This window comes from Bactrocera latifrons, unplaced genomic scaffold (genome assembly GCF_001853355.1).
Source record: "Bactrocera latifrons isolate USDA-ARS-PBARC rearing strain unplaced genomic scaffold, ASM185335v1 scaffold_19, whole genome shotgun sequence".
In the NCBI taxonomy this organism is placed as follows: Eukaryota; Metazoa; Arthropoda; class Insecta; order Diptera; family Tephritidae; genus Bactrocera; species Bactrocera latifrons.
Window position 1 is genome coordinate 2,189,521 of NW_017535407.1, and position 14,588 is coordinate 2,204,108.

A 14,588-nucleotide genomic window follows, 5' to 3' on the forward strand; every position below is an offset into this window, starting at 1 on the left:
TCGTTCCGTTACAATCAATGAAGCATGGTATACACACCAGCGACCAAAAAACAAACGTAATAGTTGACTTCACCCGAAGAACTTTTTGCGAGAACAGCGCAATCTCCCGAAAAGATGACAACCCTGTTTTCTGGGATTCTTAAGTTAATACACATATTGTAACATCAACTAATTAGAGATGTGACCCATCTTTAAACGCGTTTTTCTCGAAACTGTGTTTCTGTAGTCAGTTCTCGAGAAATAAGTACTCAACCGATCTTCATGAAGTTTTACACAGGTCTTTGAGATACAATTCTTAAAGATTTGAACGAAGGCTTTTTGTTTGGATTACTTTAGTATATTATTTGCAAAAAAAAAACATCGCGAAATTTTCATTTTTTTTTTTTTTTTTTTTTTTTTTTTTTTTTTTTTTTTTTTTTTTTTTTTTTTTTTTTTTTTTTTTTTTTTTTTTTTGTAAAAATGTCTGCCAAAAATCCGATTTTCAGTTTCAATTTTCATTTGTTCAAGTTCTAAGTTAAGGTTTAAGCTAAAATACGCATTTTTCAGAGGATCCTGTAAGGACTTATTCTGTCAACGCAGTCGCATCTTTTTTCCGAAGGGTTACAATGGCCGAGTTTCAAATATTTTTTCCAAATATTTTTTTCGAAATATTTCAGAATTTCTTTCTTAATAGTGTATGTATGTTTGTAACAATAAAAATGCCGAGAAATATTATTATGAAAAAATATTTCATATTTTGTATGAGAAAAATTTTTTTGAAAAACCGAAACCCATATAACTCTTAACCTATATTACAAAATTATAATATTTTTCCAATAACAAACACATTCAGGTTATGTTTCTAGCTTTTGTTGTATTCAATAATTATTATATATTTTTCAAACAAAATTACCAAAAATTAATCATTTCATATTTATTGGCATAAAAACATAAAAGAATAATAAAGTTCCGTTCATGGGTTTAATTCGGTTTGACGCTTATCCTCTCGCACTCTCCACTTCATGAGCTCTAAACAAATGCGCATATCCTCTAAACTATCATTGTCTTCGCTGTCACCTTGAGTGCTGCGCTTTAAATAAATCTCAGCCAAGTTCTGAAGTGACCGACCCGGGAACAAACCCAATGGATGTGCGAATTCGATAGCTATATCCACGATATTGTTATGCAAAATGCGCAACACACGCAATTCATGTTCTAAACAGTGTCCAATGAGTATGGCATCTTCATCGATCAATTCGAGCAAATCCTGTTGAACATCGCCCAACCTCTTAAAACTTCTACTTTCAAGTGTATCCGTGCGACTTTTGTCCGAGTAGTACATCCAATAATCTACGATGTCAGTTGTCGGCTGTACATACTGGTCATATACCAATTGTCCGTCGTAACTCATCAACATAACCTTGGTTACCTCGAGTCCGCGCCCAGTGATACACGTTTTACACTGCAGTGCATACACTTTGGGCACATCGCCGGTTTTCTTACAGCATGCACGCGTACGTAGGAAGTCATGGTAGGGACCGTTTACACCGTCTAAAATACCACTCCATATATGTAGCGGATGACGTGCACAACCTTCGGAACCTTTGTTGCCCTCACAGCAGGTATATTGCGGAATGTAGACCCGTTTACCTTTATAGGCGTAGTGCAGCTTGCCCCAATGATAAGTGCATCTTTCGCGATTTAAATATTCGCCCAATTCATTGACGTAAAAGGGTCGACCACAGCGTACGCAATCTTTCCGCAAGAACTCATTGAGAATGATGAAACCGTCTACATTATTATCATTCGTTTCTGATATTACTGAAAATGAGCTGCTACTGCATGACATTCTAGGCGATGTGTGTTTTTCTGTCCATGGAATTGGACCGAACTCAACGAGCTGTATCTGGTTTTGATCTCTGTCGCCTTTGTTAAGGATCGTTAAATCGTCCTTCGTGTCTGATATCACTGAAAATGAGCTGTTAGTGCTTGTCGATACCACTTTTTTCGATTTGTGTTTTTCTGTTATTGAAATAGTACTGAACTCATCGAGCTGTGTGTGGTATTGATCTTTGTCGTCTTTGTTAGGGATCGCTAAATCGTCAACATTACTATCGATCGTTTCCGATATCACCGAGAACGAACTAGAACTACTGCTAACAGTAACACCGTTGTCTGTGACACATTCTGATAAGCCGACGTGGTCTGGTAGGTATTTGTGAATCTCCACGCAGCCATCGTGGGTGACTCTCTCGACTGGATAGCCATGGCACCGCCGAAGTTTTGCTTCGATTATGTGGCGTCGTAAATGCTTGACAAAATCAGCCTCCGACAAACTGTGTTTGGAATGCACAATGGATTTTTTTTGTATTTCTTCACTGTCATTCGCTTTTTTTAACTTCTCGAGCTGTATTTCCTGCTTCAGCTTACGTATCTCTTGCTTTAGCAGCTCCTTCAGCTTCTCTCTTTTTAAATTTTCTTGACTCTGCTGTTTATCTAATTTTTCAATATCTTCTTCCAGCTGAACTTTCGTCTGATTTTCCTGTAACTTTTGTGGTTGCTCGTGTTTTGATGTTTGTTTCTTCGATTCGCAGCGCTGTTTTCTTAATATTCGCTTACGATTTAATATTAACTCCTTAACACTTAACTCTTCCTCTAAGTGACGCTTTTGTAAAGATTCCTTGGCTCTCAGCTCTTCCTCGATTTGTCGCTCCTGTAGTAATCTCTTCTCTCTAAGCTCTTCTTCCAGCTGTTTCTTCTGCAACGTATGCATAACCCTGAGTTGCTCCTCCAAGTTACGAGTTTGCAATTCTCGTTTGGCTTTTAGTTGCTCTTCAAGGTGTCGTTTTTGCAACATGTGCTTCGCCCTAACCTCCTCCTCCAGGTGACGATTTTGTAAAGACCCTATAAGCTCATTGTCCAATATTTGCGTTTGAAATGACATTTTTTGCTGTTTTTTTCCATCCCACCTCGGGATTTGCCACGTACAGGTCACCTCAGCTTTCATCTCTTGTTTTTGCTCTTCTTCCAGCCTTAGTCCTTCCTTTTCTTTCTTGAGATTTTTCTGTTCTAATTTCTGTTGAATATATTGTTTAAATTTCTCCTGCTCTTCTGTTTTCAGCATTGCTTGGTTTTGCTGCTCTTCTCGCCATTCTCGTTTCTGTTGAATATAATCTCTCAATATCTCCTCCTCTCGATCTCCTTTTCGATCTCGACTATTTAAGTCTTTTATTATTATAAAACTAATTTAATTCAGAGATGTTGCGTCATAAAATAACTGCGTGATAACATCGGGTGCAAAGTCGAATCTGCGATAGCGCAATGATTTCGTTCGCCTTTATAAAGCCGGTGTAGAGCGACTTAGTATGCAGGTAATCTCGTTGCCTGTTATTCATCATAATTCCTCGGAAACTCCCGAAAAAGTGCAAAATACATTTCCAAGTAACTTACAAGGTCAAGGTAGAGATTAACCGATGTATGATTTTCTTAATTCCGATGATGAGATTAGTATATGTGGAGCGATTACGCCCATTTTCTGGATAATAATTTATACTTATATGTAAATATTAAAAATAAAGGCTTTTCGAGATTAGGTTTTACGGCAGGAATACTTCGAATCAATCATACATCATAAGTACTTAAATAATCGTATTTCCTTTTTTTAACAAMACACAAATATTTCGACGAAAAAATTTGAATCAAGCGGGAAACCACCTTACGCTGTCAAAAGAACACAAAATAAAATTTACAAAGAAGTTAAGGATGTAAACACATTAATCCTTTTGATACATAAACAAAATAAACGACCCAGATATTAATTGCGAATGTGGTAGACGACAGATGAAAAGCTGAGTTGAATCGAATATATAAACAACCGTTATAAACTACTGAAAATATTTTAAGTACTGGCAATTTTTCTTGGATAAAAATGTTAGCTCATTGTTTCACAAATAAACAAAAAACTAGACAGAAGTATATATAAAAGGATTACGTTACCCGATCATGCACAGGTAGTCGCCTACAGCAAATCAAGTTCTTAGAAAGGCACAAGATAAACGCGAATAGCCGAAGGATCAAGCCGAAAGTAGTTAAATCACCTTAATCACCCTTGCTAAATTTGCCTACCTGCAACGTAAGGTAAGTGACTGAGAATCACCTATAAAGGAAGCGACAATCATTTCGAAAATCTAGTCACTTCTACTACGGTAGCGTTACATTCTTCTAAAAAAAATTTGCCAAAAATCCATCTAATATGTGCTATTAATAATTCCACCAGATACTATACAAAAGCGTTGTTTTCTAAAACATAAATAATAAAGAAAATATACTAAAAAAATCTTTTCATCCAAATACTCATTAAGAACGAAACATTTAAAACATGGATAATATCGACGCACTGTTAATCAATTCCTTGGAACAGTCCAAAACTTGCAATACAAACAAGCAAGACTTCCAAACCCTCCTGAAACCTGGACTAGTTGACTTGATTCAAGAAGAACACTCTACAAATCTACGAAACAAATTGAAGAGCTATTAAAACAGCAAGAGGAACACAATCAAGAAGTAGAATAACTTAAAAAGCAGAAAGAGTAGAGAAAAGAAAAGTTCAGGAAAAGAACTACAAGAAGATCTCAAACTTAAACAGATCGAAAGCTATAATGATATTGACACTATACTGCCAACAACCTTTGCCATCATTAGATCATCATAAGAAACTCAATTTATCAGAAATCAAGTTCTCAAAACGTTTACGTCACTATCGGCATATCTTAACACAAAATTATTTGAGTGACTATGGTTACAAAGTGGAAAGTTAACGAAAGAGGGTACTCATACTATAGAGATTCATAAGAAGATAGTCGACACAGCACATGAGTTCCTACACCCACTACGCTTTCCACGTCACGTTCATTCGCTTAAGGATCTGACTAAGAAGTACTGAAAGCGTGATATTCAATGTGAAAACGAGAGTCACGCTCGTGCCTGTTTGGAGTTGGTTATGTGGAAAGTGCGTAACAGGATCCTTCCAAGGCGGCCGATCAGATGGATAGGATTAACATTTTATATTTAAAAAAACATTATTTGCACAAAAAAATGAAAAATTATAAGAAATAAATAAAAAAATTAAACATTTGAAATTATTTTTCATAAATAGTTTTACATATTTAAGTGGGTTGGTTGTGACTTCGTACGCATACTTGATGAAATTCGTAAAAATACACCGTCTTAAAGGAAACATTTTCATTTTGGTCGCAGCAGTATTAAAGAATGGCTTCTAAGCGGGAAATTGAGATTGGAAAAAGTTCTGTTGCGACAGGTTATGCCATCGATGTACCCCCTCACGCTAAGAAGTAACAATTTCAAAATAAGAAAAGACGAATAGTATTCTCGGATGGTTGAATTTTACATATTCTCCCAATTAGAATGCTTCGAAAATTGATTGAAACTCAGAATTGTATATATATATATGTATATTAAAATAAAAAATTGCAATTTGTACCTAAAAAAATGTAAAAATAATTAGAATCAAAAAAGCAAACACTATAACCGTTAGTTGCTTTTATATATACATATATATAGTAAATATATTAATAATTTTGGGTAAAATAAGTAGTTTTTTAAGTTTTATATAATAATTTTACTTTTCGTCTAAACGTTAGGATCTAAAGGGACCTAAAGTTAACTTTCTTTCATTCTGTGAGGGCTGGAAAAACTCTGCTTACGAGATTGGTCCGATAAGTTGTCAGATTCATCGCCCTGCACTCAATAATACATTTTCATACAGTAGACTGTTTTTGCTCGAATCGAACTCGTAGTTTCGTTTATCCTTATGAGATCATAGCAGTGTTTTACATTAATTCGATATTCAAGGCTCACTCGTTCGGCTCCAAAGACCTTTCAGAGAGTAGTTCTCTCAAATGCTTCAAGTCCCTCTCATCTCGCCTAATCATAGTCCATGTTTCTGTTGTCGATGAAAGACTTATAAAGCGTAATTTTTGCTTTAGAGAAGAATCTGGTTGCTTCACAAATGAACTACCGATCGCAAAGTAGCACATGTTGGCTGGAGTTATTCTGTGCTTAATCTCCATATTTAGATTATTTAAGGATTGGTGCAGTTTATTGGCTGGCTTCGAACAAATTGCCTTCAATTGTTCACGTTTATAGTTGCCAACAAAACAAACAAAAATATTTGTGTGTGGCTTTTAGGTACTTTGAGAAAAAAAAAATAATCAAAACAGTATATTTGACCCATCACAACTCATATTCTACTAAATGACTTGTTTAATAGGGTTTATTGGTCGGTACGAGGCATTTCATTTATAGCTCCTAAATATAACTCAAAAGGTCTTCATATTTCGAGGAGCTCAATTACATCAAAAGTAAACCAGAAAATTCTTAAATTAACTACTAAATATATAAATTATGAGGGGGAAGTCGAAAGGATGATTGCTGAACATGTCGTAGCTTTTTTGAGCAAAGTCAAACATTATTCTGATCTGAGGACAAGAAATATTTGCTGGTAGCCAGATCTGAAGAATTCGGTGGATCCGAAAGTAATTCGAAGCTCAATTCATGGATTTTTACCTTACCAACCTACAGTTGCAATTTTTAACCCTTTGGGTTCATCGTGTGCAGTCCACTCTGACGGTTGTGGATGGAAAAGATTTAGACATGTTTCATCCATTGCCTAATATCGTCACAAAAATTCGGTTTTATCCAAATATTCATGAATTATACACGTATGATGTACACATTAGTCGAAATCTTTAGAGTGCCTGTTATTTCATTCAATTACAATATACGATCATGAAAAAGCAATTTGTGGATTTCTTAATATTTTCGTCGGTAACAACATCTTTAGGGCGTCCACTGCGTTCATCGCCTTTGGTAGTCAATCTCCATTCCACCACCTCTCATGTTGACATACCAATCCTCGTTGGTTGATTTCCTGGGGCAATGTCCGAAATTTGTCAGCAAGCCAAGTTTTTGTTTCAATTTTATTTTTCAGACGAAACTCCTTTTTATCTAGTTTATCAGGATATCAAAACTTGGTTTACTCAAAATGACAAATGTCTTCACATACTAATGATCTGTTTGAAGGTTAACGCTAATAATCATATACATATGTAGATGGCTATGTGTCAGGCCGGGAACTTTTGTTGACCTCGTATAGCACTCTGTAGATAGAAGATGAAGATCTATAAGAAAGTCTATTCTAGTATGAGCTCTTAATTGTAATGGGAACAATTTTCTTTTTTTTTCTTATTATTAGAGTAATGAGTCTGCTATTTGTACAATTTAATCCTCAAACCTAAGTCCATAAGCTGAAAAGCGGGGTACAACTGTTTGTTGATAAAAAGTGAGGACGAGTTCGTAGATAGACGTAATTGAACATCCACAACACGCCATTAAACGAAAACCAATAAAATGCCATAAGCTAAGCATTAAATTAAGATGTAGAACTGTAATTTGGCATAGGGGATCGCAGTAGCAAAGAGGCTTTTCCTATTTCCCATATAACACAATTTTAACTTCAACCAAATTTTTCAGTTATAAAAYAATATATCGGGATAAAACATTTTCCAAATAGTACCTTTGAGGTGTCCCATTTTATGACCTATAATTCTAAATCAAACCAAAACTATTCAAGCCCCTAGGTGCCGTGTAGACCTCATTGGATATAGTCGACTTTTTATTGACTTATGTCAATGTGTGTGACAAAGTCTTACTATGTGTGAGATATATAATTTACATTCATGAATAATCCTTTACTGATAAGAGTAACTGTGTGTCACAAATTGGTTGAATCGGTCCAAAACGTCCCTACTGATAATCAATACGCCAATAAAATAAAAAAAGCATCGTCGGAATATTGGTAGGATCAGTGACAACCATTTTGAAAGATCATTTGAGCCTAAGAAAAGTGAAATCGTGATTGGTTCCAAAATCACAAATTTTTTTGAAAAACATCGCCGCTTTAACGTCTGTTAAACAACGCTTTCCGACTACCAGGATGTCATTCCACGTACTATTTCTGGCGATAAGTCTTGGATCTATGCTTACGACCCGGAAACAGGCGATGAATCGGCCGAAATTCGTGGCAGAAGTGAGCCGAAACCGAAAAACTCACGTCCAAGCAGGTTAAAAATCAAGATTATGGTGGCAGTTTTCTTCGATTATCGAGGTGTGGTGCACTCCGAATTCCTTCCGATCGGGAAAACTATCAAGAAGGAATAATATTTCAGTTTTATTGTAATTTTATTAAGTTGTTCGTAAAAAGGGACCGGAATTCTGGGCCGACAACTTTTGGCTTGTGCACCACGATAATGCATCGTCGCTTACTGCATTGACTCTTTGCAACTTTTTCGGCAAACTTTCAATGAACATCGTGCCGCAACCACCGTAGCTCTGTGTGACAATTAAAGACGAGAATAATGGAACGAGGTAAAAAAGAAAACAGAACACAGAAAAGGAGAAGCGCAAGATTCTTGTTATTCCTCAAAACTAGGAATGCCACTTTGGACATAGCTAAAACGGCTCGTCAAGTTGATCATTAGATATATAATTAAAGGGTCTTTCTTCCGGGTGTTACAAACTTTGTTGCAAATTCATGGGTATACCCTGTTCGTGGTACAATTAGCTTATAAGTTTTCGGATACAAAGCTTGCTGGTTAAAAAAATTATAAAAAAAAAAGCAAAACTTTTTTAATACATTTGTTCTCTCTTTCAATGTTTACAATTTTTATTGATATTTTAGATAAACAAGGATCTTTAACTTAAATTGAAAACAAGTAAATGAGTTCTAACAACAAAGACTAGAAAAAGAATTCAACAACCGGCGTTAAGAGAAACACAACTGATAAGGAACCTATATGATTACACATTAATATCTCTCTCATTCACTCGCACATACAAACGTTTCCCTCGAGTAAGGCCAAATATTGTAAAACGATCCTAACTGAATGCAAATAGCAGACGAAAGTTTTTGAACTGCAGTGGAGTGATTTGAAGGAAGACGAAAGGCAAAACTCCGTGGTAAGACACCTTTGGAATGCGGAGAGATATGACGCAGCAGCGCCGAATAATGAAGCATGACATGCTCTCAGTGCGATGAGAAATTCAACGCAGAACATACTTCGTTTGGAAGAGCCACGCTACCACAGCGTTACTACAAGGTAGCACCCAACGTAGACATAGTGTACTCCTAGCCATTAAAATCGAGATCCACTTGTTAGCGCTCCTGTTTGTCGGTAGCCACCTTCCAGAGCATCAGCTCCCAACATGCCAGTGTATCCTCTAAAGTATCGTGACTCTTGCCTTCTAATTGAATGTTACGTTTTAAGTATTTTTTCACCAAATACTTTAGTGAGTGTCGATAAGGAAACCCGTTGGAATGAGGAAAAACGATAGAAGTGTCGACAACTGTCTTGTGTACAATTTGAAGGACCCTCAAATCGTTCTCGAGACCGTGACCTATAAGTATTGAGTTGGCGTCGATTAGTTGAAGCAAGTCAAGCTGCACCTCACCGATCGTTTTAACTGTTTTGTTTGATTTGGATACATCTCTGTCAGTAACACCTGAGAAACGCCTATTGTGATCGACCACGTTTGACGTGGGACGCACAAAATTCTGATAAACTAATTGCCCATCGAAGCCGATCACAGTAACCTTGGTCAAAGCCAGTCCACGTGCTGTATGAAACATTTCACAGTCCAACGCGTACACCTTGGGATCGTCGGTAATCTGGCGTGTGTGCACAAAACCGCTATATGGTCCATTAAGGCCGGACACAACACCGGTCCATACGTGCACCGGATTGGACGCGCAGCCCATTGATTCTCTGGAGGCGCCACAACATGTGTATTGTAAGTTGTATTTCTTGTTTTGAGTATACACTCTCCGCAGTTTTCCTTTATGGAAGGTACATCTCTCTCGCGTTAAATAGTCGCCAGAGCTTGTCACACGGAAAGGGCGTTCACAACGTACGCATTGCTTAAGGTCTTCATCGTTATTCGGCATATGTTGTCGGTCCAAGTCAGTCGGGTTCACGTTGTCATCGTTGTTGGGCGCATTTGGCTTGCTGGTACTTTTTGTATAGAACGGGGGTGCTAACTTCTTATAAATTACAACTTTACCGTTGTAGATTGTGCTGTCAAATGGGTAGCCATAGATGGGCAAAAGATTCGGTGCGATAATATAACGTCTTAAGTTTGCTATTAACTCTGACTGTGAAATTTTGAGCCAATAGCGATCACCCAGCGGTGAAGCGACCACTTGTGGATTTGTCGCAGCAATATGAATGGTTTTTCGAACTGCCAGAGGTTTTTTCTTATCACATTTCGCTTGTTTCTGCGGGGGTTTCTCGTCACTTTTGGCACCCGTCATTTGCGATTGTTGATGTGCAACCTGGACCTGCAGTATCCTCAATTCTTTCAGAAATTGTGGCAACTGCAGTGACAATCGTTGGTTCTGCTTCGGCACAGTTGGTTCCACTTGTTGCCCACACATTTGTAATGCACTTCGATGAGGGTTGTAGGGGTTCGAATGTCTGCTCCTTGTCTGACCATTTTGACGCATTTCTTGTGGCATAATGAAATTGACTGCAAGAATGATGTTTGTGATGTCAGTTATATGGAATGTGTTAAAAATAAAAATACCCATATTTTTAATTTATACTTACGATTTATTTGATGCGAATAAATTGGAAATATAACTACTATTTTTATGGTAAAATATGCGCGACTTTGTTGTGTAATATCCAAAACATAAGTCTACTAGAGATGTTTCTTTGATCACTTCGAAATCGTTTATAAATCCATCCTGAAAAATTCTGGCTTTTATATTAATTTCTGCAATCGCTCCTTCATAGTCACACCTTTGCAGGTAACATAGAAGCGATATCCTTCCACGCGTTCATTTGGGGTATATTGCTCTCACTGTCGCTCTTACAGTTAAAGTGCATACCTGCTGAGATGGAAGATAGTCAGTTACCTTGAAAAATTATGCAAGAGGAGAAACGAAATGTTTGTTTTCAAATTTTTTCTTGTATATAACGATTTAGTTCTTGAAAGTCGTGTTTTGGATTTTTATACAAATAAGTATCTTTTTGTATTTGTATTGAAAATCTTGTTTACAAAACTATATTTTCCTTCAACTGAAATATTATGGATTCTAGTAGCAATCCATTTTTTTTATTTATTTATTTAAATACATCATTGTCCACATATGCTTTTAAGGATTTTATTTACAAAGTATATACAAGGAGCGGAGTAAAACGGACTTTTTGAATCTAGCGCCCCTGGTGGCGCCATCTATACGTCGACTGGTGCGTTAGAATCTGCTATCTTTATCGAYTGTCCAGTGAGACATTTCATCGATTGGAAGTGAAGTTATTGCGTTTTAAGTGTCAGTATGTTTGGGTTATCGGTGCGAAATGAGCTTCGAACAAAAAGCCAACATTAAATTTTGTTTTAAAATTGGTAAAACTTTTACGGAAATGTTTCAATTGATGAAACAAGTTTATGGCGCTGGTAGCCTATCCCGTAGCAGAGTGCTCGAGTGGTTTCAACGTTTTCAAAGTGATCGGGGACCAAACTCCATGATCACAGGAAATTCCATCGAAACTATGCGCGAATTCAGCAAAAATCTGCCAAAATCATCATTGAAATTCATGGAAATGGCATTGAATATCTCCAAAACATCGATTTATTGCATTTTGACCGAGCATTTGGGCTTACGAAAGGTGTGTGCACGGTTTCTTCCGCACAAATTGACTGACGACCAATAATTGCTCCGAATCCAATATTCAAAGGACGATTACTTGACCAAAAATCACATTTTAACCATTAGCCACTCTATACACCTGATATGGCACCTGCGACTTGAAGAAACATGGACCGATGATTCCACTGGCGCACAAGCCACACCAATCGTTGTTTTTTCTAGATAAAACGGCAGTTCTTGAATCTCTTTAGGTTGCTTTGTCCCAAATGCTGTAATTTTACTTGATTACATACGAATTGAGGCAGAAATGAGCCTCATCGCTGAACAAAATTCAGTTAGAAATCATAGGATCTTCTCGGAACTTTGCAAAAGCCCATAGTGAGAAGCGCTGTCACTAGGGAAGATCGAGCGATTTCGTGTCTTACATAAGCTGTTATTGACTTTTATTGGATTTCAACATAATCTTTATATGTCGAATAGGCATGGTTATTATCTGATTTTACAAATCTTCAGAGAGTTTGGAGAGACAGCAAAAAAATTTCGTTTGATATACTTATAAAGTTAACACTTAAAAAATATTTGGCACACTAGTGTCCCTGGCGACTGCGATCTTCTCGGATTTCAACTCGTCTGCTCATTTATTTAAATATGACACTAAATCTATTGCGTTCTGAGCGATACAAACAATATAAAAACGGACTGTGAATCATAATTACGTTCACTATCTTTATCGACCTGTGATTTGAGTCGGAGGACTGAGATCCATCTATAAAGGTGCCGTGTCCGGAGATTCGTATCTTGCTTTTGGAAGGAGAAATGTGGAATCAAATAGTGATTGGCCACTATATTTTATATCTATTTTCCTGTGATTCCGACCGTCGAAATTTTTTTCTTAATACTTTCAACGTGATCTTGTCTACCATGAAGAATAAGGATAATAACACAATATTGTTTAGCAGCCTTTTTTTTTAGTGCTGAAACAATAATATATATATATATATATATAAGAGACCGCTTGTATCATACCCTGCATTTCGCGATTCCTCACTTCCTACAACAACAATAGATAGATAGATAGTAAAGATTGAGGTTTTGTAATGCGACCTACGTTCGATTGTGCTCTCCCCTATATCACTAATGGTCACCAAGGTCCAACATACTAACAATTCCAGGTACCTGTTGGGCGCAACTGAGGTTATGTGTTCTCTGTCCACGTAGGTGGAACCTAGGGCATTTAGGCTGTTTCTGCAAATTGCTGAACAATCCAGAATCAGGTGTTTTGTCCCTAAGGGTTAAAACATTCCAATTTTTTTTCTTTTCACTTCCTAGTTCTTTTAAAAAACTTAAATGAATTTTCCTAAAGGAGCCTAAAATTGTTTCAAATCTAAAATTTGTTCAAATTGCATAATTTATTAAATTTCTATTTTTGTTATTTTAATTTTTTCAATTTTCACAGAGCCGTATACGTACATATTTTAAATAATCGAAGTATTACAGTTCTCACTTGAGAAACTTTTAATCCCCAAATACAATCCAATCTTAAACTTAACTTTTATGTAATTAAGGAAAAAACAACCGCAGGGATACACACTCTATCTCTCTCTCTCGGTTGAAAAGGACAGCGCATAATCGCCGGACCGCATGCGAGCGCATTTAGACTGCATTAGGCTTATTATACCCTACATCAACCATCTCTCTCATTTCCTTATACATACAACCATTTCCCGAGTGAACCCAAACAATATAAAAGAATCCTAACCCATGCAGACACGAAACGAAACTTTCGTAATTCTGTTTGAACTGTGGTGAGTGATATTTGAGAAGAACGGAGGGCAAAACTCCAGGACACTTTTGGAATGTGAAGTGACACGACGTAGAAGTGTCGAATAATGAAGCATGACTTGGTATCAAAGCGATGAGAATTTAAGCGCAGAGCATACCTTGTTTGGAAGAGCCACACCACCGCAGCGCTATTACAAGGGAGCAGCAAATAGATCCACTTGTTAGTCCTCCTGTTTGTCAGTGGCCACCTTCCACAACATCAGCTCCAAGCACGCCCGTGCATCCTCTAAACTATCGGGACTCTGGCCATCTAATTGAATATTACGTTTCAAATATGTTTTGGTCAGATGTTTTAACGAGTGTCGATAAGGAAAAGTGTTGGAATGTTTAAATACTATTGAAGTGTCGACAACTGTCTTGTGGACAATTTGTAGGACTCTCAGGTCATTTTCTAGACCGTGTCCTATAAGTATTGAGTTGGCGTGAATTATCTGAAGCAAATCAAGCTGTACCTCAGTGACTTAACTCCCTTATTCCATTTGGAAATGTCATTTTGGTTACGCCAGAGAAATGCGTTATAGTCGACAATTGCAAAGTGCTGATAGACTAATTGCCCATCAAACCCGATCACAGTGACCTTGGTCAAAGCTAATCCACGTCCAATAAAGGACATTTCACGGTCCAGTGCGTACACCTTAGGCTCGTCGGTAAGTTGGCGTGTGTGCGCAAAATCGCGATATGGCCCATTAATGCCGGGCACAACACCGGTCCATACAGCCCACTGACTCGCAGCCACCACAACAAGTATATTGTTTACGATAATTCTTATGCCGGATATTTACTTTATACAATTTACCCCAATGAAAGGTACATCTCTCTGGCATCAAATATACGCCAGAGCTTGTGACACGGAAAGGGCGTTCACAACGTACGCATTGCTTAGACTCTTTATTTTTATTCGGCATGAGTTGTCGCTCCAACTAAGCTAGGTTCACATTGTCGTCGGTGTCGGTGCTAGCATTGAAAGCGGGTGCTAACTTCTTGAAAATTACAACCTTACCATTGTACATAGTGCTATCGGTGGGATAGCCATAGTTGAGCA

General features: G+C 37.2%; 2 protein-coding genes across 2 annotated transcripts; both read right to left on the minus strand.

Annotated features, from left to right (window-relative positions):
• Positions 1 to 951: 951 nt before the first annotated feature.
• On the minus strand, positions 952 to 2,992 carry LOC108967517 (putative RNA exonuclease pqe-1). Its single transcript, XM_018931000.1, has one exon. The coding sequence runs from the start codon at positions 2,984 to 2,986 to the stop codon at positions 953 to 955; it is 2,034 nt and encodes a 677-aa protein (XP_018786545.1). The 5' UTR covers positions 2,987 to 2,992; the 3' UTR covers position 952.
• Positions 2,993 to 8,830: 5,838 nt separating this feature from the next.
• Positions 8,831 to 10,745, minus strand: LOC108967503 (putative exonuclease GOR). The gene is made up of 2 exons (XM_018930966.1): positions 10,662 to 10,745; positions 8,831 to 10,581 (listed from the first exon to the last, which is right to left on the minus strand). Exon 2 carries the CDS (start codon positions 10,568 to 10,570, stop codon positions 9,212 to 9,214), a length of 1,359 nt encoding a protein of 452 aa, XP_018786511.1. The 5' UTR covers positions 10,571 to 10,581; positions 10,662 to 10,745; the 3' UTR covers positions 8,831 to 9,211.
• Between the last annotated feature and the right edge of the window lie 3,843 nt (positions 10,746 to 14,588).